At 35.8% G+C, this 21,434-nt stretch overlaps 1 protein-coding gene across 4 annotated transcripts in view; it reads left to right on the top strand.

Annotated features, from left to right (window-relative positions):
* Positions 1-21,434, top strand: part of Opa1 (OPA1 mitochondrial dynamin like GTPase) — an 80,214-nt gene that overhangs the window by 11,620 nt on the left and 47,160 nt on the right. For 2 of the 4 annotated variants that reach the window (XM_010624074.3, XM_010624075.3), the window contains 9 exons: positions 7,134-7,244; positions 11,660-11,713; positions 14,114-14,218; positions 15,810-15,896; positions 16,610-16,723; positions 20,439-20,519; positions 20,635-20,709; positions 21,014-21,085; positions 21,169-21,268. In XM_010624074.3, the coding sequence (XP_010622376.1) occupies positions 7,134-7,244; positions 11,660-11,713; positions 14,114-14,218; positions 15,810-15,896; positions 16,610-16,723; positions 20,439-20,519; positions 20,635-20,709; positions 21,014-21,085; positions 21,169-21,268 (799 nt within the window). The remainder of the gene's footprint in view (positions 1-7,133; positions 7,245-11,659; positions 11,714-14,113; positions 14,219-15,809; positions 15,897-16,609; positions 16,724-20,438; positions 20,520-20,634; positions 20,710-21,013; positions 21,086-21,168; positions 21,269-21,434) is intronic. The other 2 variants (XM_010624076.3, XM_010624077.3) reach the window with 1 other exon arrangement.

Here is a 21,434-nt window from a genome sequence, read left to right as displayed (position 1 = left end):
TTTTTTTTTTTTTTTTTTTTGTACCGGGGATTGAACTCAGGACCTTGCAGTTGCCAAGCAGGCGCAGAGCTGAAAAACTTTTTTACAAATAGAACTAAAATAAAGATTTGTCCTCTGAATATGAGAATATAGCTGGAGAAGGTCCTGACAAGCAGAGGAACAGTTAGGGTCATGCAGAATCAAGTAAAGTGGAAGTGATGAGAGGTAAGGGAAACAGACGATTTGACGGGAGTCAGCCAGAGTGGATGATATGTGGACCTGTGGTTCCTGGGGAGGGCTTCCTAGCCCAGATGTTTGGGAAAGGTGCAATTGGAGACTTCAGAAAGTCTGTGGAAAGCATATATTTCCACATAATGCTACAGAGACTGAGCAATCATCGGGTTTCTTTGATTTCACCTGGATTTATTTATAACTGCTTAGTCTGTGGACACTAGTTATTTCTGCTGTGCTGATCCAAAGTTCTGGTATGTATCTTTGATTAGTAGAACATTGAAAAAAATAGTGAAAGCACTGTTAAACCTAGCTTAGACCACTTTGTTGAAGTCTGATTGACATATAATATAAACACATTCTAATAAGTGCTTTTTAATTAATCAAAAGTTTCAACACTGTGTCCACTGGAAGAATATATATGAAATAGCCCTTGGTGTGGACTGAATAAGATTCTTTTTTTTTGGTGCCAGGGATCGAACTGAGGACCTTGCTCCTGTGAGGCAGGTGGCAGAACCACTGAACTAAATCCCTGGCCCTATGAATAATATTCTTGAGACTTAGAGAACTTCAAACTACTTGAATACAAATTGGAGTGATGAGCCTATTTTAGTGAATAAATGGAATCATTGATTTGTAAAGTATCAGATTGCTGTGTATCAGTTCATATACTTAGTCTACTTAGATGGTTTCTTTTTTGGTTTCTGTGTGTTCTGGTGCTAATTGATTCACTAAATGAGACATATTATTGCCTGTGCTTTTGTCCTATCATGTTTCTTTTTGGTCATAAGCATCTCACAGAAGTAAAGAATAGGACCATTCTGAAGGTAACAAGCACATTTATAATTTGTAGAAAATATTTAAAGGACTTTTTAAAGGCCTAACTCTTAAAAGTAGTAGAAGTATTTCAGTAAAATTATTAAATATTAATACATTGATGTTCTTCCAATATACTGCCCTAATCCTTATGTTTACAGTTTATGATGGATCTCCCACCTGAAGTATCCCTCATCCTTTTTGTCCTTCCTGCCTAATTGCCAATTAGTCATCTTTAAAGTGTAGCTCAGTCGTCACCTTCATGAAGCCTGACATAACCATTCTAATTCCATTATCCTTTCTCAGTGTTTACAGCACTTGCCATATGAAACACTATTTGCTTTGGTTTGTATCTTACAGTTTAATGAACCATTTCTGTCACTAAATATGTCTTTAGAGCACCTAGGAGTATTGAGCTCTTAGCAAAATTAATTTATTATTTGAACTCAGCAGAAAAAAAGGCAAGTTTAAAGTAAATAAATTTGGTCGATGCCAGCACAGGTGGGAATTTTTTTTTTTTTTTTTTTTTTTTTTTTGCTCTGATTACCTGTGAATTGTTCTTGGCCTTCATATTTGGCAACTATTGAGAAAAGGATGTGCAAGTGTTTTATCTGTTTGATACTGTATTTTGATTTGGAATAGAACAATGTTGCTTACATAGGATTTATATTTCTGAGATTTCTTATGCAACCAATAATTGTAATAATTGTCGCAAAATTAAATTCTCACAACCTACTCTGTGAAGTAATCACAGATTTTGGGAAATCTTGAGTTTTCTGATCAACTAGTAACTAACAACTATGCTTGGTTAGATTTTTAGCTAGATATGTTCATATGTGCACTGAAGTGTTAGGTGGGACACTGCGGGGTCAGAGGAAGAAAAATAGGGAATAATCTCCATGCAGAAAAGTGGAAGGGCAAAACAGCCTTACTTCATCCCACAGTAACTACACATTCCCCCTTTATGTCACTCAAGAAACAGTAAATGCTTTTAGTATGTACATATATATGTATAAAATGCTTTTTTTAGCTGGGTGTGGTGGTGCAGGACTGTAATCCCAGTGCTTGGGAGGCTGAGGCAGGAGAATTGCAGTGATCAAGGCCAACCTGGGCTACATAGTTAAGTTTGAGGGCAGTCTGAACTACATAGTGAGATAGTGTCTCAAAAAAAAAAGTCTGTTTTTAGGTAATTATTTAGAACAAAGGAGATTTGCTTAAAAATGAACAACTCAGGCTGAGGATTTAACTCAGTGGTTCTGCTGCGTGACTCACAAGAGCAAGGTCCTGAGTTCGATCCCTAGTACAAAAAAAAAAAAGGAACAAATTGCAATAGAAATTATAATACTGGTAATTATTGGTAATAGCTGTCTAGTTCATCCTTAAAATTATTTGTAGATTTTGTTCAAATAGTGAAACAGGATATGGTATTTCTGGGTTGGAGAAAGTTAAATAATCTCAAGCAGAAAGACCTAGTTCCTTCTGATTACCAGTAATATTTTTCAGTTGGCTGTAAATATCTTGAGCAGAGTTGCATATTACTGGGAGAAGAAAAGTAGGAAAATAGTTCTTTTTACTTAACCAAATAGCAGAATGTTTCAAACTCTGGAATATGGGTTAGTGTTTAGGAATATTTTTTAAATAGAAGGATAAAGAAACCTTTACTTGTATGAAATTCTTTTACCAAACCAAAGTTACTGCAAAATTCCAAAGCAGTGTTGGCAAACTTTTCCTTATAGAGACAGATAGTAAATGTTTTATTTAGGCTTGCAAGCCATGGTGTCTCTATAAACCACTCAGCCTGCTCATTGTAGGTTGCGAATTCCTGCTCTAGTTTAAATATACTTTCTATTATATTGTAGTGTTACTATTTTCCTCTCTCAAATGTACCTCGAACCTCATTGATCAAAGATAATTTGAAAATTATCTTACTGAGTGATAAGATGCACACTTTGCGGTCACTGTTCCTAAATTCAGAACCTGACTTTCCTACTTCCTAAACTACATAATTTGGACCAATTACTTAACCTTTTCTGAGTCCCTGGCGTCCTCTTTAATAAAAGGTCTAACCCTGCCAGATAAGGTTGTGGTGAAGATTGTGTAGAGTCCTTTAGCATAAAACCTGATGCATAAACAAACTCAGCAAATGTTACCTTTTCAGAGGAAGGGGCCGGGGATTTAGCTTAGTGGTTCTATCGCCTGCCTCGCAATCACAAGATCCTGAGTTCGACCCCTGCTACCAAAAAAAAAAATCAAAGTTCAGTGTTCAGAGGAGGAGCAAGGCAACAACAGTGGTTTTTTGTTTTTTTTTTAACTTTGTGTTTTTGTGTGAGTTGGCAGCACATGAACATTATTTGATTAATTTCTTCCCTGCACTCTTGTAGGGAGTCTTCTGGAAATCATGAATGACAGGAGAATGAGTTGAATGCTTAATATGTAACTTACAAGCTCAGCTTACAAATTAAATTAAACCCTTAAATAACCCCATTTGAATTTTATCCTAAAAGCTTTATATGATTAGTAGGTAAAGCAAGTAGTAATTTGATTCATCTGAGCAAACAAACATGTGCCAAATCCTGCTCTACACAGTGGCTGTACCACATCTCAGGTGTGTGAGGCCTTATCCTAGGTGCTGTGTGTGAGAGTGCACAGGCTGCTTTGCACAGCAGTGCACATCTGCAGTCCTAACTGCTGGGCAGGATGAGCAGGAAGGTCTCCTGAGCCCCGAGCTGGAGAACAGGCCAAACAATGTAGCCAGGCCCCCTGTCTCAAGAAAAAGTGACAGAAACAAATCAAAACAGGATATAGGGCTCAGTCTACTATAACTTTTTAAAATCCTGTTTAAAATAGTAGTATTTTTAATGTACTCATATGTGAGTGACTTTTAATTGTCTTAGTCTGTTTAGACGGCTGTAACAAAAATGCCAAGTACTGGGATACCTTCTAGAGACCAGATTACTTCTCACACTTCTAGAAGCTGGGAAGTCCAGGAGCTAGGTGCCAGTGGCTCTGGTGTCTGATGAGGGCACGTGGAGAGGACGCATTCTCCTTGAGAGTTTACATGGTGCATGGTGGAGGCAGCTCACAGTCTTCTTCTAGAAGCCACCAGTCCCTGAGCCTTCTGCCCACCCAGAGGTCCCACCTCTCAGTACCGTCACCCTGGGGATGTCAGTATCAATTTGCAGGATAAGCCTTCAGAACACAGCTAAATACTAATAATTATTTAAAATCTCTCTGCTAAACTCATTGAATTTTGCCATAAACAAAGCATTTTTATTTGATATTTTAGGCTCGAGCTATTACTAAGTTTCTTTTCTGGTGTTGCAGTTTTTAAAAATGGAGAACATTATACATGAGATATAAGATGGGGAAATGCAGTGTCAAACTGACGATGGCCAAGAGATGTTGAGGGAGTGTATAATCTGTAATTGTTAACAATTACTATTTACTATTTTGCATGACAGTTACTGTATTTTATATGAAGCATTTTTAAATAATTATGTGCGTGCTGTTTCTTGAGAGAAAAATGTCTCATCCTTGGGAAAACATTTATTGTTAAAAATGTTTGTTTTGCAATCAAGGAGTATATCTTACACAGTAGGTACACACATTTTTTCCTTTTCCTATCCCACATGGTCTTAGATTAGAAGCTGAATAGCCTATTACTTTGTGTTTTGGGTGAGATTTGATGCCTAAATTTGGGGAAATGTAGCCTCTTTAAGATGTACAGCATAGTGTAAATAGCTTTGTCTACGTCATATTGTTTTCTTCCTACTTTTTTCAGGAGGTATAATTTCACCTTTTTCACATAGCAGAACTTCAGACACAGACTTGGGAGGAAAGAGACTTGTCAACAGAAAGAGAGTGTTTACTTGTAATCTAATAAACATTAGAATGCTGTATTTCCCTTACAGTTGCATCAGATATGAGCAGTGACTTAGAGGGAGGTATTTAAGCTACAAATACAAATGCTCGGGCATTGTGTAAATGAGAGTGCCAGGAGTATATAAATACAGTAGATACAGTAGTATGTGAGCCAATATAGGGACCTGCTTTTGAGGTGGTTATTTGGAAATCTAACACTTGGATAGGAGATGGATGACCAGAATAAATGAGCAAATGTATTAAATTATCAGATTTCTTTCTGTTGGATGAAAAGCAGTGATATTTTAAAATTACGAGAATGATGACAACAGATTGTTGTGTGGAAAAAAATCAACTAATTTCATTCTTTGATTGTAGTAAATCAGCCTTTTATTCATTAATATTAGTAAGGATCATACCTTAAAATAGTAAAACTAATAACCAAAAATTCCCTAAATGATATATTAACATTTGTATAATATAAAGTTCTTTACTATAATACTAATATCTCTGTTTATTTTCTGGAAAACCTTTATGTTTATGTGAATCTGGGCTATAAAAGGTAAATTAAGCCTAGGTGACTGTACTAATTAAATTTCTAATGTAATGTTAACCAGCATTTTAACATACTTTGCTAATTATACAAAACAAAATATTTTTGGTGACCACTTAAAAACATTCCTGATACTTAAAACTCCTGACGTAGACTGTATTGACTTTCCTAACTCCTCATTTTTATGACTCGGTAAAAACAGCCCATTGTTCTTCCAAATCAATTGCTTTGTGTAATTCAGTTACCTCATTGACTGGAACTTAGCCTTGTTAGGGTTTCTAATTGAGAAAATTTTAGGCTTGTGACATTGTCAGTTCTTAGTTGGCCTTTCCTCCACATGTCTTAGGCTTGATTATCTCATAAACCAGTAAGTAAAAAATACTATTCAGAAAATGACATGCATTTTTATATCAGGCCATACGTGATATATTATAATAAAAACTGTACCAATGTAATATTTCATGATTGAGTGGGATTAACATTAGAAGTAGAAAAGTTAATTATTTTGTATATAAGTCCAAACTCTTGTTTTATTTTTAATTTTCATGATAACTATATTGTCTCTATATTTTAATGCTCTTTCATAGGCTTTTGCTTAGTAAATGATGTATGCTTGCTTATATTCTCAGGCTATTTCTATTTAATGTCAAAACAGCTCATAAAAAGTGAAAACCAGTCAAACTAGTTTTTTAATATTATATAAAGCCAAAATACAATCTAAAACATTTTTAAATTTACAAAAAGAATCCTAAATTTTAGTCAAGTAAGCGTGTGCATAAAGGCACATAAATAAATGAATTAGTATAAAACCCTGATTAATTTGGTACTAGAAAACTCAGATTCATGGGGTTTTTTTGTTTGTTTGTTTGTTTGTTTTTGGTACCAGGGATCGGTCTTGGGACCTTGTGCTTGCAACGTAGGCGGTGGAACCACTGAGCTAAATCCCTGACCCGATTCATAGGTTTTTGAAAGACTGTAACCTTTAATTGAAATCATGTCAAGGAAAAATGCTTACCTATTTACCTAAGAAAATAGCTTAATAGGTATTAATAATTCTGAGTCTCTAGTCAGTGCTGTGAGACTTAGCGTTTAGAATTTAGGCCTGTGCTGGGGGCTTAGCTCAGTGGTTCTGCTTCCTGACTCACAAGCTCAGGGTCCTGAGTTTGACCCCGTGTACCAAAAACAAAACGAAACAAAAAAAGATAGAAGATTAAGGCCTGTAAGATCAACACTGTTTGTTGTTTTGTTTTTTGTTTGTTTATCAGTTTGAGTTTTTTTCCTCATGTATTTCAAGTCAAGAGCACATTTTACCAATTCAAAACTCAGGGTTTTAATCGGGAAATTCAGTAAACTACAGTGCAACCTTCTTTGAGCATTCCAGTTGGTCTAGGTTTTACTGTCTGTTAATGTTTTGTGTCTGGCTCATTTTAATCCGCAGTTGTTACTGCATTTTTCTTTTCACTTTTTAAACTGTGCTGTTTTTTATTTAGGAGATTACTAATCTTGCTGAGGGCAAAATGGAAATGCAGTCCGGAGCCCAGTCACACAAAGGCTCTGTGGGTGCATGAGTTTCCATTTTTGTTTTAAGCTGTTCATTCCTCCCTCTTCCATCTGTTACTGTGTTGTGCCCTTTGGTTTAACATTGTTCTCCTCCCCCAATTTTCCTCTTCTCCTCACTGTAAACTCATGGCAGGGTCTGCTTGGTGAGCTCATTCTCTTACAACAGCAAATCCAAGAGCATGAAGAGGAAGCACGCAGAGCCGCTGGCCAATATGGCACAAGCTATGCCCAGCAGAAGCGCAAGGTGATGGATGGTTAAGGGGGCTACTGATGTATTCACACTAATCAGCCATTTCTGCCGAGATTGTCTCCTTAATCCACTCATGGACTCCAGCTATGAGAAATTGTTTTTAGCGAATATGAAAAGAATGCATCATATAAAGATGTAGCTTTTCTGGACTGGGCAGTGGGGACAGGACCCAAAATAGCAAGCTCAAACCATAGGAATTTAGATTTTGAAGATTAGATTATCTGTGAGGGTCCATGGATTTATGTTTAGAATAAAATTGTGAATTATTATTTAGGTGACCCAGTTATTGTGTCACCAAGATATTTTTTACTGGTGCAATCAAGAAGTCCTTTAAAAATATTCTTTTGTGTGTTAGGCAGTCCCACAATGTAGATTAGGTTCATAGTGATTATTTCAAAGTGAAATAATGATTTTACAGTTATACTCAGATCTTAAAATTAGCTAATTATGTTACATCTGTTAGGTCAGCGAAGTTTTACAGTTAAATACAAATCTTACTCAGGTAAAAAAGATTCATTTACATGATTAACTTCCTGTAGGTTCTGATGTCTCAGTCAACCAATAATTAAGATAATCATTTAATGCAATGGTGCTACAAGCTAACCTCATCTCATTTGGTGGTGGCTAATATTTGAGAGTAGTTGTCATAATTCCATTTCTTTTTCAGTGTGACTCCTGGTTTTTCTCAATTCCATGGCTGTGGAATCAACATCTATATTTTGTTTAGCTTTCAGTGAATGCATAGCATAGGTATAAAAAAAAAAAGAAAAGAAAAGAAAAGAAAAATCATTTTTCTCTGTGGTTAAAATAGACATGTTAAGCCAAGGAAGGTCTTATTTTAAATAGTACTTAACATTTTCTGTTTTGTATGCTGTGAGTATACCATTTAAATATTCTAAAATTGGCTGCTTATGCTGAATTATCCCTACCTTAGTTTAGTTACAGAAATGAGAGTTCTGGTGGGTAGCTTAAAAATATGAATATAGCTCTACTTAAAAATTAGTTTTAAGTGTTTTCTTGTACTGATAAAATTGAAATGAATCCTATCTACCTGGCCATTTTTAAGATTCCAAGGTACATGTTAAAATCACCAGTGTGCCTTTGAATCTGACAATTCAGAAGATATTAGTCATTGATGCTAATATATTTTCAATCGCTTCTCGGCCTTTTGGCTAAGATCAAGTGATGCTAATATATTTTCTACACTGCCACAGATTTTAGGACTAATTACTAATTTATTAGAGTGTTTTTGTTTTTGTTTTTTGAGGCCTGTGGTATCACTCCTATTTCTAATATTTATTGGGTTATCCACGTAAGTCTTGGTAAGGCTCTTCCCCATTTAAATAGAGACTGGCAGACTGTACTGCTGTCTGTTTTGTTTACCAAAGTACACTGAGTGGGACACCAGAAGGGCTTGTTCCTGCCCTCTTCAGAATTACCTTGTGTAAAACTAAAAACAATTTGTTTTTCTTTAATGAAACCATCCCCCTCATTATCCTGAAGGGCCAATTACTTACCATTTTCCCCTCATCCTTCCCTGGAGTTAGTAGAGTTGACTGTTAATGTTCTTCGCTATTGTGATCACAGTATTTATTCATAAGAATTTAGGATTCCAGGCATTTGAAGTTTGCTTGAAGCACAAAACAAAGTACAGCTACTTTTTATTCATTTTTTCTTTTACTTTCTTGAAAATGTAAGTAAATATTCATTAATATTATGTTAGAAACAAATAATAAATATCTTCATATATTCTGGCTAAAGATCTTAAGCAGAGACAGTAGATTAAAACTGCCACTGGTAGTTTTGCTTCCTATAATATGTATACATTTATAGAAATATTTACAATAACGCACATGTATGTATTTCACTATTTTAGAATGGCCCCAATGGCTTAAACGGAAGAAATACTTACAATTTTAAAATCAGGCTTGGTTTTGTGAGGAGCTAGTAAAGGTTTTTCTCTTTCAGCTTTAGCTTGTTTCTGCGGAGGATTCCGCTCTTTCTCCATCAATTTCACAGCCCTGGAATTGTAGAAAAGCTCTGGTTTCAAGACCATTGATACCATTTCTGTCAGGGTGAGTTTCAAATTAATTCCATAATGAAAACAAAATATATTAAACTACAGGACATGAACTTCTGCTTGTAAGTAGTTGCATTCTACCAGTAAAGTATATCAAAATGAACATTCCCAAGTTGCTAATTCAGACCTAGAATAAGTGACAAATTGAAAATACCTTTTACTATTCTCTTAAGAAAACATATAAAAGTATCTTCTCATCAGTCTTTACTGTTTGTTGTATAAACATTAACACCAGATTTTAAGAATTGATTTTTGGCTCCACCACCACCTGTTCTTTTATTCTAAACACTAAAATTAATTTTGATGCTCCATCAAACTAAGCACCTGGAGTATATTGGTAAACTGTGCATCAGCTGTTCTTCACAATTGTGCCAGAGGAGCACACAAAGAATTTCCCTACTCCTACACATCCAAATTTGTACAAATCTTAATGGTTGTGATTACTAAATTCTAATATTAAAATCAAGATTATAATATTCCATTAACCTTGGATCTTTAAAATTTTATAACCTTTTAAGAAATTTTATTTAACCAAACTACTAAGGTAAACTTTTATATCCTTTGGCTTAAAATAAACATTTTAATTTTTCTCTGTATAGTTGTGTTAGTCTCTCAGTTATTGCAGGTGTTGGGTAATGTTAAATTTTCCCTAGTTGCATGAATTAGTAAATATTCATATTCTACGCTAAAACAATTGGAACTGAAATTCTTTATATATTTCACATAGATTTAGCTGGAATTGGGTAAATATTTAAAGGCACAGGGTTAATCAAAGTGCCTTTTAGAAGGAGTTGGAAGTTTAGTCTCCATAGCAAATTATTTGTGACCACGTTGTTACAGAATGATGGCATGCCATATTACCATAATACGGAATAATTCATTTCTTCATTGGCTGCTAGATTTTGTTCTTTGGGTTGTGGGCTCCTCCTCAACTTGTTCTACTTACTTAATAATTCTTGTCTATTCTACACAAACAAACTTTTAAAAAAAACCCAAATTAAAAAAAAAATCCATCAACAAACATATTTGCTATATAAAAAGGAAAATTAAAGTTTTCGTTATACTTTAATTACCAAATCACTTTTTAGAGATTTTTTTTTTTAGACCTACTTTTAGGCAGAAAAACATAGTTATTTGTCGCAAGCATTATCAAATATTTAAAAGTTCGGAGAACTTTCTGAAAAAATATCTAGAAGTAGGAATTAAAAGATGAAAGTAATGTTTTAGGGAATGGACAAGACTTATTAATAATCCAGTCATTTTAATTTTTTATCTATTCGTTACAATAGTGTCTTAATTGCTTAAGCTGTACAAAGATTTAAATGAAAAAGAACATGGATTTAACTTTATTTTTTTCTCCTTTGAAATAAATATGTTGCCAATTCTGATTTTCAGACATTAGTTATTTTTAAAGGTTGAGGATGACTACTTCTGTACTTTATTAAGTCAAAGAACAGTCATGTGGATTTGTCACAAGTGACATCATTTTTATTATAATTGATCATTGTATTTTGTATTTAGAATTGTATTGTGACTACTTTAAAACCTGCCATGCAATAAAGTTCTTTGAGTTTTTAAAATAGTCTGTCTTAGAACTATTAATAATTTTAAGTAGTTTACCCAGTGCCTATGGATTTTTTGTTCTGTTTTATTTTATGTTCAAATCAATTTTAATTGCTTTAGTTTCATCACTATAGATGAATATCACATATTACGGGTTAGCAGATCTTGCCTTGGAATTGAATTTTGTTTTTTTTTGTTTGTTTGTTTTTTTTTTTTGGGTGCTGGGGATTGAACTCAGGACCATGCACTTGGCAAGGCAGGCAGCAGAACCACTGAGCTAAATCCCTGGCCTCTGGAATTAAATTTAAAAACAAGCATCTGGCTCCATTTATAGCACTGAAAATACAAGTTCTTCATATTTATTATGAACTTCCCTACTAAAAGTGCAGAAATACATAATTTTTCCTTAAAATATACGCAGTAACCAGTGTGCTTTTTCAGTGACTATATATAATCTGATTTCCCAAAACACATTTCTAGCAGGCAAACAATATTCTTATGAATATAGTAACCATATGTGTTGATCTCTTATTTTTCTAACAAGTCTTTCACAACAAATGACAGGAGGAAAATTAGTCTTTTTTAAGGATTTTACTTCTTAATATAAGATTTTAAGGAGCTATTTTTACTAATCACATGACAAAATTTATTAAATAATGTAAAACCAGTAGTTTTTATTCTTCAAATTTGTTTTAAAATTTTTGCTTACTGTACGTTCTATATAAACCTATTTCTACTTAACTAAAAATTTATTTTAAACATCTAGGTATCAGACAAAGAGAAAATTGACCAACTTCAAGAAGAACTTCTACATACTCAGGTAATTCAGATGAGTAAAGAAAACCAGGGACTTCATCATAGAGAGACTAGTGTAAATTGGATGATGTAAAAATTTATTTTTCAACAAAGAAAAATTCGGAATGGTTAATGATAGACCCTGTTATCAATATATACAAAACATAGTTGAGAAATAAGGAAAAGAAAGAACCAGTTAAAAGTGTTAACTCATTTATTTGTAAAAACCAATTTTGAGTGAATCTTGTCCAATTTTAGAAGTAAACTGCCATGCAAAAAAGGAGAAATTGATTTTGTTCTTGCATTGTCCCATTTCTAGGCCAATATTAATGACACATTTCCATTGGCTCTACTCCATAGTCCAGTTTGATCCCGGGATCAGTGGCAGCAGTAGCATTGAGAACTTGTTAGAAATGTGGATTCTTGGCCCTATCCCAGACCTACTCAACCAGAATCTCTGGGAGTGGAACTCAGCAAACTTCTGTTTTAAGATCCTTCGACGTAACTGATGTATCCTAAAGTGCAGGAATTACTGTTACAGTGATAGTGAACCTTTCAGAGACAAATGCCCAGGCTGCAACCCAAAGCCTATTCTTTATTGCAAAGAGCCAACATTGCAGTTCAACCTGAATACTGAGGTTTTAGTTTAGAAAAAACAATTCATACATTAATGTCTTTGGTCTTAAAATCAGATTACACATGTGCCATATATTTGCCACCACTGTTCTAGAGTTTGGGGGACAGGATGACTGCAAGTTGACATCTGTACCAAAAAATGAAAATGTAGACCCCAATAGATGCCACACTTTGCAAAGATATATGCCAGTGAGAATTCTACCACCCTTAAGTATGCATTGATATCGGCCCTTCAGCTTGTGCAGTTGTAGTTGCCAGTCTCTGGGTACTGGCAGCACTGTATGGAGAGTTGATGATATGATAAAGTATGGAGTAATCTATCTATTCAGCAGGGATATCCAAAAGAAGGAAATATGCAGCTCACAGTTTAAGTCTGAAATTTCATAGAAAAAATGATGAAAAGAAACAAGTGGGATCAATTTTAATTATTTTACTTAACTCAATATTACAGTATTGAAACATGTAATACATATAAGAATATTACATGGTATGCTAATAGCATGTTTTCTTTCAAACCAGCTATATTGCAAGTGCTCAATAACTACATACCATATTAGCAGAAATCACCAGAATTTTTTCATGTACTATATATATCAATGAGTAAATTATGTAAAAACATGTTAGAGTACAATCTAGCCCATACTTCTGCCTATCTCATAATACATAGTTCAACTGTATATATTTTTCTTTAACTTGGCTTAAGTTAGTTAGACATTCTCTGAGGCTAGGACCATGATTTCCTTCTATGTCCTTTGGAAGATTAAAACTTAAAAACTTTCCTAAGAACTATTTTCCACTGTGAATGGTGTAATGTAAGCTGTATACAAATATTGTGCTGACGTAGAGACCAGTAGTTCTTAATGGTTTTCTGCACATGGTCAATATTTATAAAAGAAAAAAAAATTAGGAAGACCAAGGACCACGTTTACTTGAGAAGAAAAAGTGTGTTACCGAGCAGCCAGCACTTTGACAAAATAACCTATCTAAACAAATTAAATCTCCTTTAAAATCTGTTTTTTTATCAGCATTTTAAATATTAATATATTTTCTCTAGAAATGGAAATTTAACAAAACTTGGAAAATGAGCCTTTATTTAAAAACCTATATTTAAAAACTATTTTATTTAAAAACTTATATTTATTTAAAGACCTATATTTAAAAACTTTTCCTCTGCCACACAAGCTGGGTGGGCTAAAGATGTCCCTCACCTTAAGTCCTAAACTGTATTGTCCCTGCCTCATAGGGTTTCTGTGGAGGCGAAGAGAATGAATGCATGTGCAATACTTGCTCAGCGTGCTAGCTTCTACCATTTTATATCATATCCTCTTAAAATAATGTGGTCATGGGATGAATTTGAATTTTTATTAAATGGCCCTGTAATGAATGTTTAGAATTTTGATATAATAGGAAATATTGCTTCTTAGGTGTACCTTAGGGCATCTTTAAATTCTTACATTTTTACTATTTCTAAATAATTTAATTTCTAGTAAAGACTTTTTCAAATTAATGCTAAATTATGATACAAAATTGTAATGAATTTCAGTTTATATGAGATCCTATTCTTAGAAGCTTTTAAAGTAATAATTCATTTTAGATAATTTGGGTGGTGTGGCTTAAGAATTTTAGAGGATTTGGGGGGCGAGTACCGGAGATTGATCTCAGGTCCTTATGTTTGTGAGGCAGGTGGCCGAACCACTGAGCTAAATCCCCAGCCCTAGAGTATTTAAATTAAGACTTAATGTTTAACTCACCTTTTTCTTACATGGTTATGTGCATTATTCTGTTGCAGTTAAAGTATCAGAGAATCTTGGAACGTTTAGAAAAGGAGAACAAAGAATTGAGAAAATTAGTATTGCAGAAAGATGACAAAGGCATCCATCATAGAAAACTGAAGGTATTATAACCGTAACTTATTAACTCTCAGAACTTTGACACTTAACAGTATTACTAGAGTTTTAAAAACTGTAAAGTGTCTTATTCTTTATTTCTAGCCTAATGTCAACATTTCACAAATTGTAGTTGCCAGAGATTTGCTTCATATTGTGCTTTATATATTTCCATAAATCTGCCTATTTTAAGAGTAGTTTCTTGAATTTCATTTTATTTTTCTCAAATACCTAGTTTATCTTTAGGTTTACTTCTACATCTATGAAGTTAGAATTGTTAGTTTGATGGACATTTTAACTGTGACTTATTTATTATTCATTGATAAGTGTGCCATCTTGTCCAGTTAATAAATTAAATATTATTATTCCCCACCAAGCCAATTCATATGTGTTAAATTGAAGTCATTCTTTTAATTTAAATCTCATAAATAAGCAGAATGTCATAATAAATAAGCATAACTTGCTTCAGCCTAGCAGTAAATCGTGGTACTTATTTTCTGTAGCCAGGGTCCAAAGATATTTCCTAATTTAACCACATACATTAACAGCTCTGAGTAAATCATGACTGTACGAAACAGTTCATGAGCACCTTATTTCTTAGTGGCACTTAGCAGTTGAGGAAAGTTATGCCCAAGAATTTACCTCAGAAAATGGTATTTTTCTCTCATAAAATGGCAATAATGAAAATGTTTTTGTTTATTTTGCGGTAGATGGAATGGCAGTTGCTTGCCACTTCGTTCTAGGTATTAAGAGACAAAGGGGACCTTAAGCTGTCATATTGTTTTTAACCTTGTCTTTAAATCATGTCCTTATTTAAGCTGAGCATGGTTCCACACACTTATCATTTTAGCCCTCTGGGAGGATGAAAAGCCCAAGCCAAGCCCAACCTGGGCAACTTAGCAACACCCTGTCTCAAAAATATAGGAAAAGCTAGGAAGCTTATCCTTAATTATTAGATGTTTGATGGTTTTTCTTTTTCCAGGCCTATCTGTTTATTTGATTGTTTAACAGATGTTTCACTGGAGGTTTATTATGGCACTGTGCTCAGTCCTGACCCAGAGCAAGAGCCAGTCCCGGCCATCTGTCCCTGATGCTGTCCTGTGGTTGGTTGCCTGCCCAGTCACCAGAGGTCATTTAATCACTCTCACTGCTTTCCCAGTCTTCCTGGTGACCACTCCTCCAGTGGTACCTCCAGCACTCACTTGTACCCGCTCTGTGCACCCCACACTAGCCCTGGGTGGGCTCCTTGTCAGGGTTCCCTTGAGCCCTGACTTGGCTTTCTCGGTGTTAGCGGCTTGCCTGTGCTGGCATGAGCATTCACTCATCAGGGCCGGTCACTCTCCTCTCTTCCATTTAGTCGGGAAATCCTGAATTAAGGCGTTGTATTTAATCACTTTACTTCAACGTAAACTGAAGAACTGGAATTTTACTCTGTCCTGTTTCAGTGTTTACTGTGAAGATGTATCTATGTATAGTAATTGGAAAAAGCAGTATAATGATTATGAAAAAACAATTTGAATTTGTCAACTTTTTTCTGTTGATACACTTGTATTTTTCCTTAATATTTTTGTTGTTTTATAATTTTTTAAAAACACACAGAAATCTTTGATTGATATGTATTCTGAAGTTCTTGATGTTCTGTCTGATTATGACGCGAGTTATAATACCCAAGATCATCTGCCACGGGTAAGTGAAAAAGTAGCAGATGGTGTACTTGCTCATAGAAAAAAAATCACATTAGTTTCTCAAAAACAGTATATGTCTAAAAATACATATACATATATGCACATGTATACACACACACATAGATACAGACAGGCACAGACATACATATTTTTTACCTGTATAATCTTATCTGTGTGTTCGGGTGATATCTTCAGCATGGAGTGTTATTTGTCTCTTTATTTGGTCCATATAAATATAAGTAAATGTAAATGTCTTATATCAATTTGTTATTTACAATTATGTGTTATGAGGGAAGATGTGGCATTATAAATTTATTATATTTGTAATATTAAAATGCCTGAACAATGAATTAAATTACATATATGAATGAAATTTATCCTACTAGAATTCACAATGTGTTTGTAAAGAATGAAGTAGCTATGGAAAGGATTTGTGGAAAAGTTAGTAATCTAATTTTAGAAATAATGGTTTTAATTAACACACTTTTTTAAAAGATAAAAGCTTGACTGTAAATAATGGTTCCAATTAATGTTTGCTATTTATATTTTCAATGTTCATACCATTTGAATCATTTTTTCATGGATTTTTCAGAAATATTTTTTAATCTGTAAATATTTTAAGATGCTAAAAACCACAGAGCAGTATTCCAAATCTATTTAAATTTAAGTGGGTGTCAGAAAAATATGAATAACTATTACTCCTTTTGTGGTAAGGTCGTTGTGGTTGGAGATCAGAGTGCCGGGAAAACGAGTGTGTTGGAAATGATCGCACAGGCACGAATATTCCCCAGAGGCTCTGGGGAGATGATGACGCGCTCTCCGGTGAAGGTGAGCAGAGGCCATCAGAGAGAGCTCTGTGCAGTGTCTAGAACCATTCACTGCGTAGAGATCTGTAGGAAGCACAGCCCGGAGCACCTGTGGCAAGAGCAGAGGGAGAGAGAGTGGGAGAGTGCTGGGGAGGACAGCAGGAGGACGCAGGGCGGCCAGGCTGTGCTGAGCCCCGGGAGGCTCGGATTGTGTTCTGAGACGTACACAAAAGGCAGAGGCAGAGAATGAAAATACTGGAAGTGGAGCCAGAGGGTAGATAATTTTCTAGTTTTGTTCTTTAAAAAATAGCAAAGAAATAAAGCAGTAGCCACTGAAGTATATTGGGTCAAGGGATGATTTTCAGCACAGTCATAGGCTGATTATGACATTCAAGGGGAAAAACTGTGAGAGAACAAACCACTGCAAGAACAGTGAGCTGAAGGAGGCTAGGACTTGCTGTCTGTGCTGTCCATACACAGAAGCACTAGCAGGCCATCTGTGGTCCCCAGAGAAAGTAAGCAGCGGTAGAGTCTTCCGTTAAACACAGAGCTCTTAACATGCACCAGCACTGTTCTGGGCAATGTGTTGGCAACACGTGATTTTGCCATAATAGAGAATATAGGGGAGGAAGACAGACAACAAACAGAACAAATAACTGGATGTTTTGTTGGAAGATGATCAATATTGTACACATAAAAACAAAAAATGAGGGGCCGGGGATTTACCTCAGCGGTTCGGTGGCCTGCCTTGCAAGCACAAGGACCCAAGTTCAATCCCCGGTACAAAAAAAAAAGAGCCCCGCAAGTGGAGCAGGGTGACACAGTGCTTGCTGGTGGACGCATTGAGAAGGTGGGATTTGAATCAAGATTTGCAGAGAGTGAAGGAGGACGTTCTCTTTCTTCCTAGTGCAGTCATGTTCCAAGCAGAGCACACAGCTAATACGCAGCCCCTGAGGTGGGTGAGGGCTGTCATGTTCAAGGAATGGTGTAGAGGCCAGAGTCGCTGGACCAGAATGAAGCGTTGTCGGTGATAAGGTCAGAGGGGTCATGGACACAAGGAGAAGCAGATTTCAGCACCTCACAAGCCATTTTTCAGATTAGTTTTATTTTGAGTAAAATGGGAATAGAGTTTTAAGCAGAGTAAAATTGCCTTTTAAATGGCTCTGGTTGTTGTATTGAAAATAGAGATAGGCAAAATAGAATCATGGACAAGGAGGGAAGCTGTTACATCATCCAGATGATACTGGGACCAGGGAAGTCTTAGTGAAGGCAGTAAGAAATAGATTCTGGATTTCTTTGTAAAGTACACTTGCAGGGATTTCCTGCCACATTTGCAATTGATCTTAGCCAAAAGGCCGAGAAGCAATCCTTCCACATTTGATAAGGACAAAAAGTGTATGTGCATGTAATCAAAGAGGCTTTGAGCATGAACAAATTAAAGGATTGTAATACATCTGGACTGCAGACGTAAATTTACTAAAGATAGTAGTTAGAGCCGCGAGCTTGCCGGATAAGATCTTCAAGGCAGTGAGTGAAATAAAGATGCAGAACCAGAACTGCATCCTGCGCACTTCCAATATCATGAGGTTAAAGGAAGAAGAAACAACAGAAGAACATTTGAGGGACCAGCCAGGGCCATAGGTGGAGAACCAGAGCTGCACCATGTGCTAGGAGGCAGCTAAAGAGGAAGCTTGGTGGAGGAAGTGATGGTGAGGTCAGTGAGGCTAGCAGGTGAAGAAGGTGCAGGCAGAAGCAACCGTTCATTCTCTCAGCAGAGGCCAGGAAGTGGAGGACAGAGAGATTTGTGACTGCTTCTACAGCTTCTGAGACAAGAGCCAAATTACAGCCTGTTAAGTACAGAGAAAGGAAGAGGGGTTGAGGATTGAGGCAGGAGGGAAAAGTGCAGTTTTTTCTAGAGATTATGGTGACTCACAGTGAGTTGATGAAGTCAAGTGATGCTAGGGTTGCTAAGTTGGACTGAAGTCTGCCTTAAGGTCTGTGAACCTAAATTTAAAGTGAACTTGTGTGGCTGAATTTTTTGTTTTTTAGGGTTTTTTCTATATATTTGGGTGATGGGGGTATTTATGGAGTAATTAAAGAATTAGGAAATTGAAATCACCAAGAATTATGGCCAGAATAGCGGTGGAAAATGAAAACAGTGAGACTGGTGTGAAAATCTTTGAAGTCTGTAAGTGCAACAGTGAGTGTTGGGCAATCTAGTATTATTCAAACAGAGTGTACTTTTGGGGAATCTATGAATTGGACCATGTGGTATGATCCTGGCTCTTTCATTCCTCTGCTATCAAGTGAATGCTTTACACACCCACTTTACTAAATTATTGAGGATTTGGGGTACTACTGGCTTAGGGAAGAAAAAAATCCCAAAGTGAAGCTGTGCCTCATGTTCATTAACCCACTGCAAAAGCCTCAGAAATCTGGCTTCACACTGTTTCTGATACCCTCATTGTAGAGGGTGTGGGTGGTACATCAGGATGGTTAACCTTGTTCTGAGCAGATTTCCTTGAAGACAAGCCTGGTCTCTGTCAGTCTGGCCATTAGTCTTCTCATTATTCCCAGGGCTTCTCCGCTTTAGTAGACCCTGACTGATATATTTTTGTCTCCCCAGTACACTGAAATTGGCAAAATACTGACCAGGCATTTTAACCTCTAGCAGCTGCTTTCTGCTGGTTTCTTAATATTCACATTGAAGGAATGAAAAGAAAATGATTCACAGGATTTAGAGCTTGTTTTGGAGGTTCGCTTCTCCAGTTCATTTTTCTCTAGGATGTTGAGCAGCTTCATAAACCTGAATTCTGGTTTTGGTTTATTCAACTCAAGGAGATTTTAAGCTTTCCCTAGGTCATCTGGCCTGTGCCACAAACCACCAAATGCTGTGATGGAAAATCACTGCAGGAAACTCCCCCAAATCCTTTGAGATTCTGGCCACTTAGTCCAGGCTGCCGTGGTTGCTTTCAACAGCTGTTTTTGTTGATTTATCTAGCCAGTTTAGCTCATCTTGGTGGAAGGAATTGTGTTTTTAAAGTAAAATAGTATACTTACAGAGAAGTCTGAAAAGTTATAGTTAAAAAGTTAAGGGATGGAAAATTTGGGAATTCTCATGAAACCACTGTCGATATATTTTGTTAAGTATCCTTGCCCAAATGTCACCCGTTGAGGGAAAGCCTGCCTTAGCTCCTTATTACCATACTGTTCTCTGTAGTGACATCCAAGGTTTTGCCACATTGTTCTGTTAATTCTGTGTGTATTTCTCCTGGTATCTGTGAGCTCTAAAATAGGGACAGTCAACACAGTGTTTCCAATCTGCAATGCTGGACAGGTAGTGTGTGTATTTATAATTGCTGTATTATAAATTATCCCCCAGTTGAATAGGCTCCTAAAATTAAGTGCAAAATTTTCTTTCATATTTCAAGTTTTAGAGTAATGATTCTGTGCTTGGACTGTATATAGCATAGACTAGGGAAACAGAATGGCAGAATTTCTGGTCTAAAAGATACAAAACAGCCAGCAGTGTTGTTGGGAAATCACAGCATGTATGATGGATGCAGGAAAATTCCAGAAGCACCATGCTGACAGCTCTAGGAGGTGCTTCTGAAGTGCAGTGTGAGAGTCTCTTGGATCTGTGTAAGGCCGTGGCCGGGTCTAGACCTTATTGGTGCCATGGAGGTTAATCTTAATTGTAAATGTGTCATTACGTCTCAGTTGTTTGTTAATTTCAGGTGACTCTGAGTGAAGGTCCTCACCATGTGGCCTTGTTTAAAGACAGTTCCCGGGAGTTTGATCTTACCAAAGAGGAGGATGTAAGTATTTAGGGTTTATATGTGTGACATTATAATCCCTGTGAGTTTATAGGACAACTAAATTAAATGTTTCCAAACTAAGGTTTTCTACGATTTTATTGTTTTCCATTAACAGCTTGCAGCATTAAGACATGAAATAGAACTACGAATGAGGAAAAATGTGAAAGAAGGTTGTACTGTTAGCCCCGAGGTAAGGGTTGCAGTTCATTTCAACAGTGTGTTATGGGAATGCAGTGTTTATAGTTTCAAATAAATTTGGGATTGATATTAATGTTTAGATTACAGCCGTTCCAAGATACATAGTTTTTTTTAATGTTCTAAATAATGTATCATTTTATGCATGATTTCTAGAATAATTATTTAGAATCAAAAAAAGAATAAGTGTTTTATGAGTGCCACACCTAAATGGAGAAAGAAGGAATTTTCAGAATGTATATCACCAAAAATTTTTTAGCAGACCACCCCCAAAACTGGTATTTTTTTCTCCTGAACAGACCATATCATTAAATGTAAAAGGCCCTGGACTACAGAGAATGGTGCTAGTTGATTTACCAGGTGTGATTAATGTAAGTATGTACAAAACATGAATTTCATCTTGTTTCTGTTGTGGAAAATACCTGTAATGATGTTTGAAACCTTTTTCTTCAAGACTGTGACATCAGGCATGGCTCCTGACACTAAGGAGACTATTTTCAGTATCAGCAAAGCTTACATGCAGAACCCTAACGCCATCATCCTCTGTATTCAAGGTAATTATGACAAAAGATTTCAGACTCTGATGTGCTTTCCAAGCTACATTCCAAATAGTGCTTGTGACATAAACATACAAGACAAGCGTTTTTACCTTTTTGCTTTTTCATTTTATTAGTACAATAGGCAGAACTGAAGTGGGGGATAGTTTAATAATTTTCCCCA

This window comes from Fukomys damarensis, unplaced genomic scaffold (assembly GCF_012274545.1).
Source record: "Fukomys damarensis isolate Sample0158 unplaced genomic scaffold, DMR_v1.0_HiC HiC_scaffold_12, whole genome shotgun sequence".
Taxonomy (NCBI): domain Eukaryota; kingdom Metazoa; phylum Chordata; class Mammalia; order Rodentia; family Bathyergidae; genus Fukomys; species Fukomys damarensis.
This window is presented reverse-complemented; position numbering and strand designations above follow the sequence as displayed.